We start from the raw sequence: 18,660 nt of genomic DNA, 5'->3' as shown, positions 1-18,660 counted from the left end.
AATAAGAAAACACAGTGTTGCTTCAGCTCATTGATGTTTGCAGCATTCGTTCATGCACAGCTCTCTGAGCTCTGCAGCAGCTTCATTCTTCTCTTCTTCAGTGGTTCTGTTGCAGATCTGCTGCTGTGCTGGGATCTTTGTCCTGTTGATGACCCGGTTTGGTCCGAGCTTCAGCTGTGGGACACACGGCCTCACACTGACTCTACAGAGGAGCTCATGGTCCACTCAGATCATCATCCGTCCTCCACCGTGCTGACCATGGCTGGCAATTTTTCTCTTAATTCCTATGGAAGCAGTGAGGGCTGACTTGGTGTTTATTGCAGAGTCGTATCAGAAATGTCTTTTGCACATGACGGTAACTGTCAAATCTCCAGCTATGCTGTAGCGTTGTTGACAGATCATTGATTCCTAAGGAGATGATTCACCGTGCGACACAACCCGTCTCAAGATTAACCACACGATGAAAAATGCCCCAGGCAGACTGAGATGCAGAGGACCTCTTCCTGCTTCCTCGTCAGTTTCGAGGAGATAAGAGAAGTGAAAAAAGGAGATTTGCAAACACCTTAGAAACTATAATTCATCAATCATCCCAAATCGTCCGGACGTGCTGTACGCATCAAGTTATCGGACTCAAATGTCACGCAGCAGAGGGTCCCTGCACGTTTTCTTTTTGTCCTGATCTCACGTGAGCAGGAACCCAGATTCTGCTCCTGCCGACACTCGCTGTCAGTAAAGATGAATGTTTGAGACCTCACAGCGTCTACCAGTGACATTACAAACTCCCCCTCTCCCCGCCTCGCTGCTAGGCTTTGTTGCCCGAGGTGTGGTCCTCTCCGAGTCCTCAGAGAGCCCGAGTCACTGACGTGACGAACAGGCCTCAAAGCTTTGGCGTGAAGCCTCCCGCTGCTATCTTTCATCTGAGCCGGGCAGCGGGGAGTTTGGAGGCGATGCTCCGCTTAAACGATGAAATATGACCCGTAGCCCGAGGCTGCTTCCCCCCTCGACCCCCTCCCGCAACAACATCCACCTCTCCTCGACAGCCCTGCTTTAAACGTGACGAATGACAAAGGCGCGCCAAGGGCAGCTCTGTGGTAACACAAGGACCCCGAGTATCGTGTGAGGAATTATCCCGCTAATCTCTTAATAAAAAGCGACACGCGGGCCTCAGCTGGCGACGCATTGATATTCCACCGATGCTGTGAGAGTTTCACGCAGCCTCTGACTGAGATGACCCACAGTCTGGAAACTCGAGCATCAAGGCGAGGGCGCGCAGAGAGGAGGAGCCCACGTGAAGCAGATGAGCGATCGCCTTGTCTCGGAGCTTCTTTCTTCTCGCTGCCACTTCCGCTCGTTCTGTGCGCTCTGTACCAGATCTGTCACATCAACCTGGCTGCTTCCTCCTCCTGTCTGTAGAGTTTCACCAAGTCACCAAGGCAACGGACGGATGCTGCTCCTCTTCCTCCCCTCCCTTGACTTCAGTCATCCGTCTCCTGCAGCCAGAGCAGAGGCAACGCAGACCTCCATTAAAACGAGGTCAGCGGTCCCCAAACCCCGGGCCTCGGACCGGTGCCGGGCCGCGAGAGTTGAGGCTCAGGTGTGAAATGTATAGTTTTCAGGGTTTTTATCGGTTTTCAGCGTTATTTTGTTATCGTTTTTATCGTTAACTCAGTTTTCCTGGGTCTTTTCACGTGTGTTATATTTTGTTGTATTTATCCGCGACACCTTAAAGGCCGGTCCATTGCGCAAAAAAGGTTAGAACTGAGTGTTAGAGCAGCTCCCAGTGAGTAGGAAGGGGGACGCCAGCCCGTCCTGGGTCTCTGACTCCCTGCTGCAGTAACAGGATAAAAATCCGACACACTGTGGTCGGCACAACAGAATAAAATAGCCTCTTATTGTCATTGTACGTGTACAACAAACGTATGGACGCCAACAAACAACAATATTCTTGCATTTTCTACTTTTTGCTTCAAATGTCTTCTTTGCATCCGTGGAAAAGGAAACCCCGTTTTTAACTCGTTTAACCCTTTAAGACCTACCATAGAACCAAGTCCGCCAGAGCTTATATTATATGTTTACATGCTGTGGAGCCATTTTTGGGAGCATTTCAAGTTGATATACATCAATACAACCATTACAGCCTAGATTTTAATAATAAGTCTGCATTAAGTGCATAGTAATTACATAAATTGCAAAAAAGTGCAATAAACTACAAAAAAATTGAAAATCGTTTTTGTTTTTTTAACATATATTTCTAGTTAGAGAAATTTAAGAGGCTTATCCCTCAAAACTGTAAATACAAAAAAGTTGCACAAAATAGTTTCCCACCACAGGAAATTTATTTTGAGTATCTTCATAGTTTTATTTTTGAAATACACCAATTTTTATACACTGCAGGAAAAACGAAAATAAATATTATAGTGCAAATTTGCAAAAAAGCAGCATATGCATGAAAATAAACTATTTCCAGCAGTGCAATATGAGTCCTAAGCATCCCAGAAACGACACAGAAAGTCAGAAAGTCAAACATAACTTTTAAAAACACCAGTATAGGCTCATGAGGCCCTGATGGTAAAAAACTACATTTCCGCGAAAATGACGCCACTTCCGGTTTCGGGCAGGTCATGGCGGACATGCGATAGTTTGCGCTGATGGACGTAGGAAGTGTTACAAACAGCTGATCGGATCGGCAAAGCGTGTTTCTGGAATATTATGTTGTATTTATCCGCGACACCTTAAAGGCCGGTCCGTGAAAATATTGCCGTCCATTGTGCAAAAAAGGTTGGAGGCCGCTGCTTTAGGCGATTCACACGCTGACGGACGCTCCGCCACGTCGATGGGGAAACGCTCACTGTTTAATGGCAAAGAGCGGCGCTGTCACTGTGCGTTTGACTGTCCAGCACGCGGATGAACAGCCATTCATTCATGCTGTGAACTGACTGTTCGAGCTCAGTCTCAGGTTCACTGGTTTTATACAGACAGCCTGCAATCATCTTGTGTTGGGGTGAACTGTCCTTTTAAAAGTACATTTATACCTCTTGCCTCTGGCCTTGGTGCCATTTATCCAGCTGGATTATTTTAGTGCGACTCAGTTTTGGAGCCTGTGGACGTTTCTGACTCTCCCTTTAGAAAAATGAAACTAGACGTTACTGGATGGCTTAAATTAAACGGAGCAGAATTACTTTACATTTCTTTCTCTTTGCAGAAGTTTCATTTACGAACAACTGTAACATTACTGCTCTTTTAGTTCTTTCCATTTCCAGATTCATTAATGTTGGTTTTTAATCTTTGCATCCTGTCTGTTTGAATCAAACTGCGGAGATGCAGGATCTTCCTTGGACACGGTTACCGCGCTCTCTGTATTCCCGTCCAGGCCTTGAGGGCGTCCAGGAGGCCTCTTCTTTCCATCCATCAGCCTCCTCGTGTGTGACTGGCGTTTCCACCTTCTTTCATTTGGACGCCAACGATTTCCTGTTCCTGAGGCATTGATTTCCATTTGCATTGTTGATGGACGCGCAGCCTCTCACCAGGAAACACCAAAGTTTAACACTTTGCTTCAGTTACTTGTTTTAGCAAATCAAATACATCAAGTTTTATTAATCAGATGAAAACACGTCTCATTTTTTACTCTTCAAAACATAAAATTGAATACAGCATCTGGAAGAATATTTTTCTCATTGGTAAACGCCCAGACCCATCACAGGTGACCCCTCACACCCCGCGCTCAGGTGGGCGCCTCAGGTCAATCCGTTCTCTTTTGACTGTGACGTACACCGGGTGATATCTGAGATAATCATGGAGCACTTCCAACACTGACGAAGAAAGACATCCACACATCATTCATCGCTCCAGTTTTAGTCTTTGGTCTTAAAGTAAAATATTAAAATGTTCTGAGACAAACTGATGATTCTGCCGGAGGTCACTTCCTGTTAAAAGCGAGTTTTTCCTTCATAGCAGGATATAATTGGACGCTCTTTACGTTACAACATAAAGTGCACTGAGGTGACCGTTGTTGTAAACTGGCACTATATGAATAAATAAACCTGAATGGAATTTATTATTATTGATGGCAAATCATGTCCTGGATCGAATTCAACCATCAACGCATAAAATACAAAGTACACAATGGTGATGGACGCAGAGAGAAAAGCTTCATCACGCCCGTCTGAAAAAGGTTGAATCGTCCATTTCAGTCTGAGATTCTGGGCTGAGCCACCACACACATCCAAAAATACAAACTGACCATGTGACCGCTCAGCGCCGGCCATTTATCAAAGATTTCACTGCAGAAAAACAGGTGAAGCTAAACTGAGTGTTAGACCAGCTCCCAGTGAGCAGGAAGGAGGACGCCAGCCCGTCCTGGGTCTCTGAAGCCCGACTCCCTGCTGCAGTGATAAAAACAAGCAGCCGACACACTGTGGTCGGCACAACAGAATAAAATAGCCTCTTATTGTCATCGTACGTGTACAACAAACTTATGGACGCCAACAAACAACAGTATTCTTGCATTTTTCTACTTTTTGCTTTAAATGTCTTCTTTGCATCCGTGGAAAAGGAAACCCCGTTTTTAACTCGTTTAACCCTTTAAGACCTACCATAGAACCAAGTCCGCCAGAGCTTATATTATATTTTTACATGCTGTGGAGCCATTTTTGGGAGCATTTCAAGTTGCTATACATCAATACAACCATTATAGCCCAAATGTTAATAATATGTCTGCATTAAGTGCATAGTAATTACATAAAGTGCAATAAACTACCAAAAAATTGAAAATTGTTTTTGTTTTTTTAACATATATTTCTAGTTAGAGAAATTTAAGAGGCTTATCCCTCAAAACTGTAAATACAAAAAAGTTGCACAAAATAGTTTCCCACCACAGGAAATTTATTTTGAGTGTCTTCATAGTTTTATTTTTGAAATACACCAATTTTTATACACTGCAGGAAAAACAAAAATAAATATTATAATGCAAATTTGCAAAAAAGCAGCATATGCATCAAAATAAACTATTTCCAGCAGTGCAATATGAGTCCTAAGCATCCCAGAAACCACACAGAAAGTCATAAAGTCAAACATAACTTTTAAAAACACCAGTATAGGCTCATGAGGCCCTGATGGTAAAAAACTACATTTCCGTGAAAATGACGTCACTTCCTGTTTCGGGCAGGTCATGGAGGACATGCGATAGTTCGCGCTGATGGACGTAGGAAGTGTTACAAACAGCTGATCGGATCGGCAAAGTGTGTTTCTGGAATATTATGTTTTTGTTGCTGCAAGTGCTTTTTATGCAGTTTTTGCAAAACTATATGTGGAAGGAAACTGTGACCGAGGACAAGCTGATGGCATAAGATGTAAGTACAACTCCTCCGGTTTCATATGCAAAAAAAATTATTGCGCTAGCTCACGTGGTTGCAGAGCTACCGGGATTTAAAAATAGTTACGCAAAACAGAGCGTGCTGCTCCGACCGGCTTTAAAAGGTTAAATGTTTTATTTTGTTCAGACCCTGGAGGAAAACGGTGAGAAATATTGAGATGGACGCCCACTCACTCGTCTGTCATCTTATCATCAACAGTCTTACCCCAAAATCAAAGAAGAAGAATCTTAAACAGCTTTTGTGGAAAAAAAAAAAAAGTCCACATCCATGTTTACGCTTCCACTTTTAATTCCGACTTAAACCGAAGAACATTAAGCTGAAGGTAATCCTCCGACGCCATCAGCACGTCTGTATGCAAGACCTAAAAGCCAGCATTAAAAATATGATCTTAAATTTACTTTATTTTATGTCATTTTAATTTGTCATCATTACCTTGAAATGAACTGCTGGGAGCTGTGATTTAATGTGGCGCTGCTACGCTGCATATGCAGTAAATGTCTCGGCTCTATAAAACGATGTATTGATTCAACAGTAAAACTACACTCAAAATTCCACTTCTTGGTTCTATAACTCAGGCATATAAAAGGAAATTCCTCCACTAACTCTTCATGACGTGTGGCTGCACCTGATGACAGAGTGAAAGCACATATGCAGGTTTAAAGCAGGACTCCTGTGCAGCGCGTGTTTAATTCTCTGCTCTGGTTTTAACGCAGCACCACAACAGGACCAATTAACGCAACTGTGTTAAAACGCTGGCGACACAAAGCCTGCTGGGAGCTCGGGGGGGCGGGGGGACGCCTCCTGGCAGCAGAGGAATTAGCCTGGATCAAAGCTTGTTTCCAGCGCTGGCTTAAAGGATGTGGAGCAGCTGGGACTTCCAGCTCATCGCCACATGTTCAGCTTAAACCGTCGTGTGTGGCGTCTTCTTTGCGTCTGGCCTAAACAGTGCAAAGGTGCAACATCCAGGGAGTGGACATTGAGATAGTGGACTCTTGTAGGTACCTGGGTGTTCACCTGAATAATAAACTGGAGCCACAACACTGATGCTGTTTACAGGAAGGCTCAGAGCAGACTCTGCCTGCTGAGGCAGCTGAGGTCATTTGGAGTCCAGGGAGCGCTTTTAAAGACCTTCTATGACTCTGTGGTGGCATCTGTCATTTTTTACAGTGTGGTATGTTGGAGCAGCAGTTTATCGGCAGCTGAGAGGAAGAGGTTGGATAAACTCATCAGGAAGGCCAGCTCTGTTCTGGGATGCACCCTGGACCCAGTGCAGGTGGTGGGAGACAGAAGGACTCTGGACAAAATAACATCTCTGATGGACAGAGTCTCCCAGCCCATGCATGTAGATGTTGCTGCAGAGCTGCTTCAGTGACAGACTGCTGCATCCTCGATGCATGAAGGAGCGTTTCTGCAGCTCCCTCCTCCCTGCAGCTGTCAGACTGTACGATCTGAACTGCTCCCAACAAACACATGTTTACATCTGCGCTGTAATAACTTCTACTGTTATAACTGCACATTACTTTTCTCAGATTATATATAAACTAACTTATTGGAAGTTACATGTCTACTTTTTAATGCACAGGTACAATCACACAATCTGCACTTTTCTACTTATTCTAAACATTCTTAACTATTTAAACATCTTTCAGTGTCCTGCTCTGTCTGCACACTATCTGTACGCTAGTTTTAACAGCTGTGCTCTGGTAACTGTTGTCATGATGCAAATATGTAACAATTGTGTTTTTTTGTTTTCTGTTCTATGTCCTGTTCTTTTTGTATATGTGTGTTTTTTTGCTGCTGATACAACCAAATTTCCCGTTGTGGGACAATTAAAGGATTATTCTATTCTATTCTATTCTATCCTATCCTATATTATGCTATGCTATGCTATTCTATTCTATCCTATATTATGCTATGCTATTCTATCCTATCCTATCCTATCCTATTCTATTCTGTTCTATTCTATTCTATCCTATCCTATTCTATTCTATCCTATCCTATATTATGCTATGCTATTCTATTCTATTCTATCCTATTCTATTCTATCCTATTCTATTCTATTCTATCCTATCCTATATTATGCTATGCTATGCTTTTCTATTCTATCCTATCCTATCCTATTCTATTCTATCCTATCCTATATTATGCTATGCTATGCTATTCTATCCTATCCTATTCTATCCTATCCTATTCTATCCTATCCTATCCTATATTATGCTATGCTATTCTATCCTATTCTATTCTATCCTATTCTATTCTATCCTATATTATGCTATTCTATTCTATCCTATCCTATATTATGCTATGCTATTCCATCCTATTCTATTCTATTCTATCCTATCCTATTCTATCCTATTCTATTCTATTCTATCCTATATTATGCTATTCTATTCTATCCTATCCTATATTATGCTATGCTATTCTATCCTATTCTATTCTATTCTATTCTATCCTATCCTATGCTATTCTATCCTATCCTATATTATGCTATGCTATTCTATTCTATCCTATTCTATTCTATTCTATTCTATCCTGTCCTATCCATAATATATCATTCTATATTATGATAGAATCCTCATAATATAGGATTCTATCCTATCCTATACTATGCTATTCTATCCTATTCTATTCTATTCTATCCTGTCCTATCCTATTCTATTCTATCCTATCCTATGCTATTCTATTCTATCCTATATTATGCTATACTATGCTATTCTATCCTATTCTATTCTATCCTGTCCTATCCTATTCTATCCTATCCTATTCTATCCTATATTATGCTATGCTATTCTATTCTATCCTATCCTATTCTATCCTATATTATGCTATGCTATCCTATTCTATCCTATCCTATTCTATCCTATATTATGCTATGCTATTCTATTCTATCCTATCCTATTCTATTCTATCCTATTCTATTCTAATTGCCTTGAAAACCTTTGAGAAGGAGGGATTCTCAGGTGTAGCACTTTAACTGGTAGCAAAGCACACACTGTGCGTGATGAGCACATGACTAAAGGGAGCCAGCAAACAGAAACGCCTTAAAGTTACAGCTGAGCTCAACTCTGCTGGCCTGACATTACTAAAGCGCTCTGAGGTCACGCTGGGCTGGGTTAGTCACTCTGTGGCGACATCCACATTTCCAATGTGGGATTTTTATTGTGTATTTATGCCAAAAAGTTGAAACGACATCCTGATAGAAAGAACTTTTTTCCTTTCTTTTCCCACCTGCTTCCTTTAAGTGTGTCGCTCCCTGCAGCGTTAACATACAGCCTTCATCGTGCCCTCAATATGTCAACTGACTAACGGGTGCTGGGAGGGAGGGATCCGCCGCCACTAAACGGGCAGACGAGGAAACAGAGGAGAGCCGTGTGCTGCTTTGATGCCAGTACGAGATACTGGGAGAAAAACAAAGAAGGCGCCGTGTGGTTGGACGCTGACGACGTCTCCCGTGTTAGCCAGCATGCGGAGAAGAAAGGACACAGACAGAAAGAGAAATAAATGGGTTTGCCTCCGAGTGCTTTATCTTTTAATTGCATCAATATCAGGCGTGGATAAGCATGTGCAGGCAGAAGCAGACATTATATTGTCTTGTATGTAGCGCTCTCCATTTGTAGTCTCATCCCACGGCAACTACATCGCTGTCTGAGGAGGAAACGGCGGTTTTAGTCGGACCCTGAATGGAAGTCGTTCGACAGCAACAGGTGTGCGACTTTACTCATCTTGGTAATCAGTCACAGTTACACCTGTAATCATACAGAGGTCTGATTACACTCTTTGATTTGATCGGTAACCGGAGTACCGGCTGTAGGATGTCCAATCAGGGTTCTCACAAGGAGACAGCGTGGTGACCAATCGCTGGACAGCAACCAGGCAGGCCAGCAGGGGTGGGGTTTTATCCAGCTTTCAAAGAAAGCTCGTGAGTATTTCAGAACGAGCTTTGATGAAAAGCTAACATAAACTTAATGCTTCACTTCTGCACGTGTGACTGTTGAACAGTTTTCCAGCCTGATGTGTTTGACTCAGTGCTCACTGTACGTGCCAAAGTCAGGTCCTCAACAGAAAGCCGTCATTGGTTGCTCTGGACTCTGAAATTAACAATGCATTAGCAGGACATAAGAGTACTTGGAGTTTAAAACGATCCAGTAAGTGAGGAGTGTTATAATGTAGAGCTGTGATTAGTGTTCAGTGGTATTGTTAGGTTGCCTATGAGGCTTCAGGGAGGCTGTGGAAAGATGACAGTTAGCAGCTGCCACAGGCTAATCGCTCGGACAGGGTGAAGCGGACTCTCGTACTGGTGTTCCAGGAAACAGGACTCACTAAAACCAAAGTCAGTGATAATCCATCTGTCAGAGCAACAACTGGGACTAACTTTTGATTCTGCAAAGGAAACCGAACCTGAAGGTGGAGACAGATTCCACCTGTTCTCCATTCATCACGACAGAGAAGTGGACCTGTGTCTGTCCACTACGAGTTCTTTGGTTTTAAGGACGTTCTCTGAGCGGGACAAGTCGTCTGCCTCCGCCCTCTACGCTGTCTCACCTCCATCAGAGATGAGCCCAACCACAGTGGCGTCATCGGTATACATGATGATGACGGAGGTTGGGTGGGTTGGTGTGCGGTGGGTGGCTGAATACGCAGCCCTGTGGGGATCATGTGCTGAGCGACAGTGGGGGGGATCTGAAGGTAAACAGTACATGTTTTTAATTCTTTAAGACTGAAACCTCTGTGGGCCGTTTAATTAGCTCGCCTGTAACACCAGTTTAATGGAAATCAGTTTGGACTCCATGTGCGTCTCTCAGATTTGGGTCTCCTGCTATTCTCCAACAACTGTGCTAGAATTAGACTTTGGCTCTGGCTCGTTGTGTTAGCATAAACGTGTGTCAGCATTTCACTCTGCGTGCTTACATGCTGTTTGATCTAAATGATTATTTACCTTCAACAAAGACAAGAACACATAATTAGCTGTGAAGAGTTTCTCGTTCGCGGACGGCAGCCGTTACTGAACCCTTGATGACACTTAGGCTGCGTTCACTCTGCAGGTCTTGATGCTCAATTCTGATTTTTTGAACAATTCCGATTTTTTTGTCTGCTCGTTCACACTACAAATAAAATGTGACAGCAAACGCGCTCTAGTGTGAACGCTCAAAGCGGCCGCATGCGCAAAAGAAGACGTCATACACAACGCGCTCTGTTTAGACCCAGAGCAACAGTATTGTTTGACTGATGGCTTTAATATAAAGACTTGTTTTGGACTTTTATTTATTTATTTTGCTTTAAGTTATTAAGTTATTTTGTTATTGACATAATAATGTAAATAACCTAATAATGATCCTTATTGCTGTTTTAGAGGAGCGCTGCTTCAAAGGATAGTTGCAGATTTCTGTCAGAATCTGCAGATTATACAGAACAAATAAAATGTTCACGTTTCTCCAACGTTGTCTTCCCAACAGTTTCACTGGATGTCCAGGAAGCGTTCGCGATGTCTTCTCCGGCGCTGATAATTGGCGTCTGTCTTGTGTCGGTGACGTAAAAGACGGATTTAATGCGACATGACCATCAAACAGCAGTCGCTTTCTGAAACATCGGATATGTATCGGATTCAGGACCACATACGAAAGTGACCCAGATCGGATTTGAAAATATCAGATTTGTGCCGTTCACACTGTGACACCATGATCGGATAGATGGGTCGCATAGGGTCAGAAAAATCGGATTTGATGCGCTTTCGCCTGCAGTGTGAACGTTAATGATCAAATCAGATGATTGGTGGGTAAGTTCTGAACACAATCTTCAAATTCATCCATTTATTACGCCGAGCTAAGCTAATAAAGCGTCTGGAGAGGAAGACTGGAAACAATGAAACCATGCACTCTTGTTCCAAAACCAGATCTAAAACATTTCTAATTTTTCATGTGATGAACTTCATCCAAGTGTCACTGCAACCTGAGACAGGTGAGGAGGAACGTTTGTCTTCAGCAGTAAACCACAGCGACGAGGTCGCTCCGCTCTCTTCACTGTACTACACGTGATTATTCACTAGCCAATTAGCAATCAGCAAGGCCATAAATCTGAGCTCTAAGAAGATGTGAATACTTCATTTCCTGCTCTGCTGAACAGGAATCGGATGAGAAATAAATATATAAACGTGGCGGGTGAACACAGACACCGCGGCCGCTCCGCTCATTTCCTCACTCGCCCTCTCTTTTATGAAATGTGTTGAAGGAGGCAGCTGCTGTCTGACGCATGACAGCAGATTAAACCGTGTGAGGAAATAAGAGAAAATGTGTGAAGCTGTGCGATCGCACCGTGAAGGTGTAGTGACTGCCGCGGGGAAGTAAAGTCCAATTAATTTGGTTTCCATTAAACTGAGTTTCAGGCGCAAAAGTAGGAAAACATCATTTTGTTATAGAAAAATCAAACGTTCTTTCAGGTTCATCCTACGAGTGAAATCGAGTTATTTTTATAGTTTCTGAGCCTTAAAGCAGAAATCCAACATTGTGTTTCCTCTTCCTGTTTTTGATCAGGTCGCTCGTCTCAGACAACGCTGGGTTAAAAAAAGCCTTATAGCCACAGTAAGCCCCGCCTCCTCGAGCTTCTAACTATCTGCGATTACTAATCGTGTCTTTGTTATGTAAACAATCACATTTAAAGTGTGCGGCAGTGTGGAAACAGGCGTACATCAACCCTACTGATGATGTTTGAACTTCTTTGTTATTCCCAGAACATCAATTATCACCAGTTTGTCAAAGTTGCTGGTCACCACCATGATGAGAAGAATCTGTCACAGCTGGAGAGGCAGGCTGGGTAAATGTGCATCAAGTTATGTCTGTGAAGGTTCTCAGTCATCCAGGTCATCGTAGTCTAAGGAGCTTGCAAAGAAAAGCGTCTGGACTTCTTTAAGTTGCTTGAAGACGTTTCACCTTCATCCGAGAAGCTTCTTCAGTTCTAAGGTCAAATGATGGAGAGTCCCAGATTTAAACCTAGTGGGAGTTTCCCCCCACAGAGGGACAAAAGGACCCCCTGATGATCCTCTAATCGCCTGAGCCAAGGTGTGAAACTGGGTGTGGGTCCCAATCAGCCAGAGTTTCGGGTGAGCTCATTGTGAAACCTGGCCCCACCTTATCATGTGATTTCCTGAGGTCAGATGTCCCAGGGTGTGAGTGGGCGTTAAGGCGTCTGGGGAGGGAACTCAAAACTGGATTATAGATGGCAGACAGTTGGTGTCGTAAACCACCGCCTCTGTTCAAAGATGGTCGCTCACAGTGGACATAGATGCTTCTTTCACTCCTCTTTCAAACCATCTGTCCTCTCTGTCCAAAATGTGAACATTGGCATCCTCAAAAGAGTGACCTTTGACCTCAGAACTGAAGAAGCTTCTCGGATGAGGTGAAACGTCTTCAAGTAACTTAAAGAAGTCCAGACGCTTTTCTTTGCGTGCATCAAGTTACTTTTTGCACATTCCTATTTTTGCAGTTTTTGCACTTTATGTAGTCCTTTGCTGTCATATGTAGCACCGTACTGTACTGCACCACTGCACACAGTTGGAATGACACTTGGCATGAAGTGAAGCTGTTGCTGGAGGACGCCTGCAGCCGACGGCGCTTGCTCCTTCTTCTCATTCTCGTCTTTGGCCTGTTGTTGCCGCTGGTTGGTGTTTGGCAGCGTTACTGGTGGTCGCTGTTGTTGGCCTGTTGTGTTGTGAGGTCGCGCTTTGTGTGTCAGCGCTACCGTGCATGCTTACCGCGTCTATATTTTTATAAAAATCTACAATGTTTTTTCCTCAACACGATAAGTTTTTGACACCTCACAAACAAAACGTGAGCAGTAATTAAATTAAGATTGTTAGTTAATTATTATTGAAAGTTTCTTGTAGTGCAAGATTGGAATGAAACAAACCATTAAAATACAACATTAAACTTCTTCCTGTTATTGGTCTCTAATGTTTGAGCGACTGCAGCTAACTCCTGCAGGAGTTAGTCAGCCTCCTAATGTCTCGTTTTCCTGCTATTTTCACTTGGAAACACTCAACCCATTATTTCTATTCAATGGGGCAGAGTGACCTGCATTTAATACGGTTATAAGAACCTACTGGTATTTAGAGGCCACCTACTGGTTACATGTGTGACACTGATGATGAGTAATAACAGTCATTTAAGGCTGAGAGCATGAGAAAAAAGTCGAGATCTACCTGAAAGGTGAAATGGTTTTAAAAGCACGTCACACGTCTGCTGAGCACCGCTCCGAGACGACTGGAGGATTATTACTCCACAGATACTCATCTTAGTGCAGGGAGATGAAACTTCAAGTGGAGCTGAGAGCATGAGTCTGTTTTTGCCAATTATTAGGTGTTACAGTAAAAGACACTGACTTTTTTTAATGACTGAATTCAGCTGATAGGTTTTTAATTAACCCTTTAAAACCGGTCAGAGCAGCACGCTCCGTTTTGGATAACTATTTTTAAATCCCGGTAGCTCTGCAACCACGTGAGTTTCCTTCCACATATAGTTTTGCAAAAACTGCATAAAAAGCACTTGCAGCAACAAAAACATAATATTCCAGAAACACGCTTTGCCGATCCAAGATCAGCTGTTCATAACACTTCCTACGTCCATCAGCGTGAACTATCGCATGTCCACCATGACCTGCCCGAAACCGGAAGTGACGTCATTTTCGCGGAAATGTAGTTTTTTACCATCAGGGCCTCATGAGCCTATACTGGTGTTTTTAAAAGTTATGTTTGACTTTATGACTTTCTGTGTGGTTTCTGGGATGCTTAGGACTCATATTGCACTGCTGGAAATAGTTTATTTTGATGCATATGCTGCTTTTTTGCAAATTTGCATCATAATATTTATTTTCATTTTTCCTGCAGTGTATAAAAATTGGTGTATTTCAAAAATAAAACTATGAAGACACTCAAAATAAATTTCCTGTGGTGGGAAACTATTTTGTGCAACTTTTTTGTATTTACAGTTTTGAGGGATAAGCTTCTTAAATTTCTCTAACTAGAAATATATGTTAAAAAAACAAAAACGATTTTCAATTTTTTTGTAGTTTATTGCACTTTTTTGCAATTTATGTAATTACTATGCACTTAATGCAGACATATTATTAAAATCTGGGCTATAATGGTTGTATTGATGTATATCAACTTGAAATGCTCCCAAAAATGGCTCCACAGCATGTAAACATATAATATAAGCTCTGGCGGACTTGGTTCTATGGTAGGTCTTAAAGGGTTAATGAGGAAGTACTGCAGATCTTATAGATGTAAGATCCAATAAGCTGACAGCGTTGTTTTGGTGGGAAATCTCACAGACCAACGCGACTGGATAAAACGAGCTTGATTTATACTGAAAAACAAAAACATCTGACACAATCTGGGGAATCTTGTTTGAAATATGTGGAAAGTTGAATCGACCCAAAACAGCTTTTTGTCATTTTATGTCTCAAAATTCATCCTAAGTGTCGACTTGATAAACCGGGCTGTGCACACCCACCCATCCAGAGTTTGAAGCGCATTAGTGTGCTGCTCAGTGAGCACCTCACTTACAATACTACGTTTAGCAAACCCAAACAGCACGTACTTTTCTTTGAATGAATGAACATCACTGCAGTGGTGTTACAGAGTGACCTGCTCTGCTGCGAGTCGCCTCGTTTAGACGAAGGAAACCAGCCGCTGTGGCAGCGTGAGCAACACTTCACCTTTTTTTAAACCGCATGCAACAAAAATGCAATTTGTTCCAATAACTGTTATTCCAGCTCCTTCAGTTTGAACTCCTTCAGCACACAAGCACAGCGCTCGTTTCTTTGACTCCCTGCGTTATTTCTGCCTCGCTGTTTTCACCGGGTTTCTTCTCTCCTGTCATTTGCATCTGTATTTGAGACGCTTATAGAAACCCCACAGGCTTTTTGCTTCCTCACCTCAACAGTCTACGCCTCAGAAAATAATAATAATTTTAAGAAACAACTAACTGAGACTTTGACATGTGTCCTGATCTCTGGAGACGTTGGAGAAGGAGGCATGTAGGTATAGAAAGATGACAGGAAAGAGTCTGTGCGCTGAAACGACAACTGTTGAAGGATGAAACGATGCTCAAAGAGCTGCAGAAGGGGGAAGATTTTAGTTTTTTTGTTGCTAATGCACAACCAGGTCCTGCAGTGGTACTTCTGAGTAAAAAAACTTGTATGTGGGGTAATCAGGTTGTTAATTTTGACTGTTGCAAATCGGCAACGCCCGCCTGGAGAGGGTTAAAAGTCTCAGTGTGCCGTAGGTGCTGAAGATTCCAGACGTGGGAATGAAGCCCGTGATTATAACAGTCAGGCTTATATTTCATCTCATTACGATAACAACCAGGGAATGAAATTAACACTCGAACATCCTGTTGGGGAGCCCGTGAAGACCCTCAGGAGCTGAGACACACGTCAAATCTGTGCTGCGTTAACTGCCACACATCTCCACAGTGGGAAGACGTTTCCACACGTCCTCTTCTAACAACACCAGCAACCCCAGAAACATGACTGAAGCCATGTAGACTTGTACCTGCCCCTGAACCTAACAGCGTCAGTGACTCCTTCATATCGCGTCCGAGATTCTTTGTCATGACCTCAGTCAGTCCAGACTTCAACTCGGCCGCTCACAAACCTTCGTATTTTTCGATCAGAGGTTGGGGAGGTGGGAAGGCTCAGCGCCGTTGCAGGTTTCCTCGGTGTGTGGAGCTCTCACTGTGGTTCTCTGGAGCCTTAAAAAGTCTCTGTGACCGACTGATGATGTCACTGACTCTGGTTCTTTAGGTCGCGGCGTGATGTGCTGCCGTTTGAGATCTTTCAGCCTGCTTCACTTCAGCAGGTGTGACAGAGATCAGGTCTGGGTCTGGATTGTGAAATTGAACTCTGCATGTTGCATTTACTCGGTTATCTTTTGTTTGTTCGATGAACTGAAACAACATGAAAGTAAGAAATCAGAATGTGAATCCTTTCTTCACTGTTTATCAAGTTCAGCATGAATCACAAGTTTGTATCTTGCTTCGTATTTGTGATATTTGGGTTTTATTCTGACTCGCAGATCAGGTTCAGACACCAAAAACCTACATCCGGTTTAGGAAAGGCCCAACGTTAAACGAGTATAACCTGCACTTAAATTTCATTTATATATTTTAGCATCCTCTCCTTCATTATTGTGTTAAACTCAGAGTATTTCCAGTCTGAGCTAGAAAAACAAGAACGACAGTGAAACGTTCGACCAAGAACTCGTGATTAGGATCTCCAACTCGAGCCAAGAATAAAACCTCAACGTGATTTCAGGGAAACTACAGAATAAAACAGGTTACCTGACCAGCTGTTACTTGACATGATTCTTCTTCACTCACTATGTGTTAACAGACCTCTATCTGTCTTCCTTCTCTCACCCCAACCAATCACAGCAGATGGCCCCGCCCCTCCCTGAGCCTGGTTCTGCTGGAGGTTTCTTCCTGTTAAAAGGGAGTTTTTCCTTCCCACTGTCGCCAAAGTGCTGCTCATAGGGGGTCATATGATTGTTGGGTTTTCTCTGTATGTTACTGTACGATCTACTGTACAATCTAAAGCGCCTTGAGGCGACTGTTGACGCTGTATAAATAAAGTTGAATTGAATTATTTCAGGTTTTGTTCTCTGCGTGTCTCCAGTTGGCAACGCAGACGACTCTTTACAAAAAGGACGTCAGTCTGCAGCTGTGCGACTGTCCCCTTTACAACATGAACCCGGCACATCACAAAACTGTAACTTATTAACCCTTTAAAGCCGGTCAGAGAAGCTATTTTTAAATCCCGGTAGCTCTGCAACCACGTGAGCTAGCGCAATAATTTTTTTTGCATATTTTGCAGTTGTACTTACATCTTATGCCATCAGCTTGTCCTCGGTCACAGTTTCCTTCCACATATAGCTTTGCAAAAACTGCATAAAAAGCACTTGCAGCAACAAAAACATAATATTCCAGAAACACGCTTTGCTGATCCGATCAGCTGTTTGTAACACTTCCTAGCGAACTATCGCATGTCCGCCATGACCTGCCTGAAACCGGAAGTGACATCATTTTGCGGAAATGTAGTTTTTTTTACCATCAGGGCCTCATGAGCCTATACTGGTGTTTTTAAAAGTTATGTTTGACTTTATGACTTTCTGTGTGGTTTCTGGGATGCTTAGGACTCATATTGCACTGCTGGAAATAGTTTATTTTGATGCATATGCTGCTTTTTTGCAAATTTGCATTATAATATTTATTTTTGTTTTTCCTGCAGTGTATAAAAATTGGTGTATTTCAAAAATAAAACTATGAAGACACTCAAAATAAATTTCCTGTGGTGGGAAACTATTTTGTGCAACTTTTTTGTATTTACAGTTTTGAGGGATAAGCCTCTTAAATTTCTCTAAGTAGAAACATATGTTAAAAAAACAAAAATGATTTTCAATTTTTTTGTAGTTTATTGCACTATTTTGCAATTTATGTAAGTACTATGCACTTAATGCAGACATATTATTAAAATCTGGGCTATAATGGTTGTATTGATGTATATCAACTTGAAATGCTCCCAAAAATGGCTCCACAGCATGTAAACATATAATATAAGCTCTGGCGGACTTGGTTCTATGGTAGGTCTTAAAGGGTTAAAGTTCATAATCATTATTTACCTCACACAGGGTCTCACAGCCCCTCAGTTTATCCTCCATTTGACATGAGCTGTTGGAGCTCCTCCCTCTTTACACCAACTTGTCTTAATGATTGGCTTCCCCTCACAAACAGAAGGCCTGACCAGCAGGTGGGTGGGTCCACATCTCTGCCACTCATCCAGCTTTGGAACAGGATGTGTTTGACAGAAAATAAGGAAAGGTGGAGTAGATGCCCTCTGAAATGTAACAGGAGGAGCTGGGAGTTGGTAAAAGTGACTCTTCTCACCAGTTTAACACCCAGTTCATGGATGACAGTACTGGGATGAGTTTTCGGTGCTTTCCTGGCACTTCTCCAGGCTGCTGGACCTGATTGAACATCGCTTTGCCTCTGAGACAAAAGTCTGGAGAAGTGGTGAAAAAGATGCACTAAGTTCACATCTAACTAACTTTGGGTTGGGGCTCATCTCACCACGTCATTAAAGCTTTCAAACCCTACAAAACAGCACGGGACTCCATATGTCGTCCGTGGTGCAGATTCATAACCCGCCTGAAACATTTCCTCCCCGTCCTGGAGAAAATGATGTTTTGCACAAATCTGTTCCGAGGCCGCTCAGAGGAAAACGGTCAAACGTATAATCA

At 42.7% G+C, this 18,660-nt stretch overlaps 1 protein-coding gene across 3 annotated transcripts in view; it reads right to left on the bottom strand.

Moving 5' to 3' along the window:
• immp2l (inner mitochondrial membrane peptidase subunit 2) overlaps window positions 1-18,660 on the bottom strand; it is a 222,847-nt gene that overhangs the window by 155,919 nt on the left and 48,268 nt on the right. Inside the window, exons 4-5 of one of the 3 annotated variants that reach the window (XM_085165426.1) lie at window positions 18,308-18,422; window positions 5,231-18,203 (exon numbers count right to left, since the gene is read on the bottom strand). The exons of 1 other annotated variant lie outside the window; for it this stretch is intronic. In XM_085165426.1, the coding sequence (XP_085021552.1) occupies window positions 18,066-18,203; window positions 18,308-18,422 (253 nt within the window). In that variant the 3' untranslated portion in view covers window positions 5,231-18,065. Of the gene's footprint in view, window positions 1-5,230; window positions 18,423-18,660 lie in introns of those variants that run through there. One more of the 3 variants, XM_085165424.1, reaches the window with a different exon arrangement.

This window comes from Neolamprologus multifasciatus, chromosome 7 (genome assembly GCF_963576455.1).
Source record: "Neolamprologus multifasciatus chromosome 7, fNeoMul1.2, whole genome shotgun sequence".
Taxonomy (NCBI): domain Eukaryota; kingdom Metazoa; phylum Chordata; class Actinopteri; order Cichliformes; family Cichlidae; genus Neolamprologus; species Neolamprologus multifasciatus.
The sequence above is the reverse complement of the archived record's forward strand: the minus strand, read 5'-3'. Positions and strand labels throughout refer to the sequence as shown.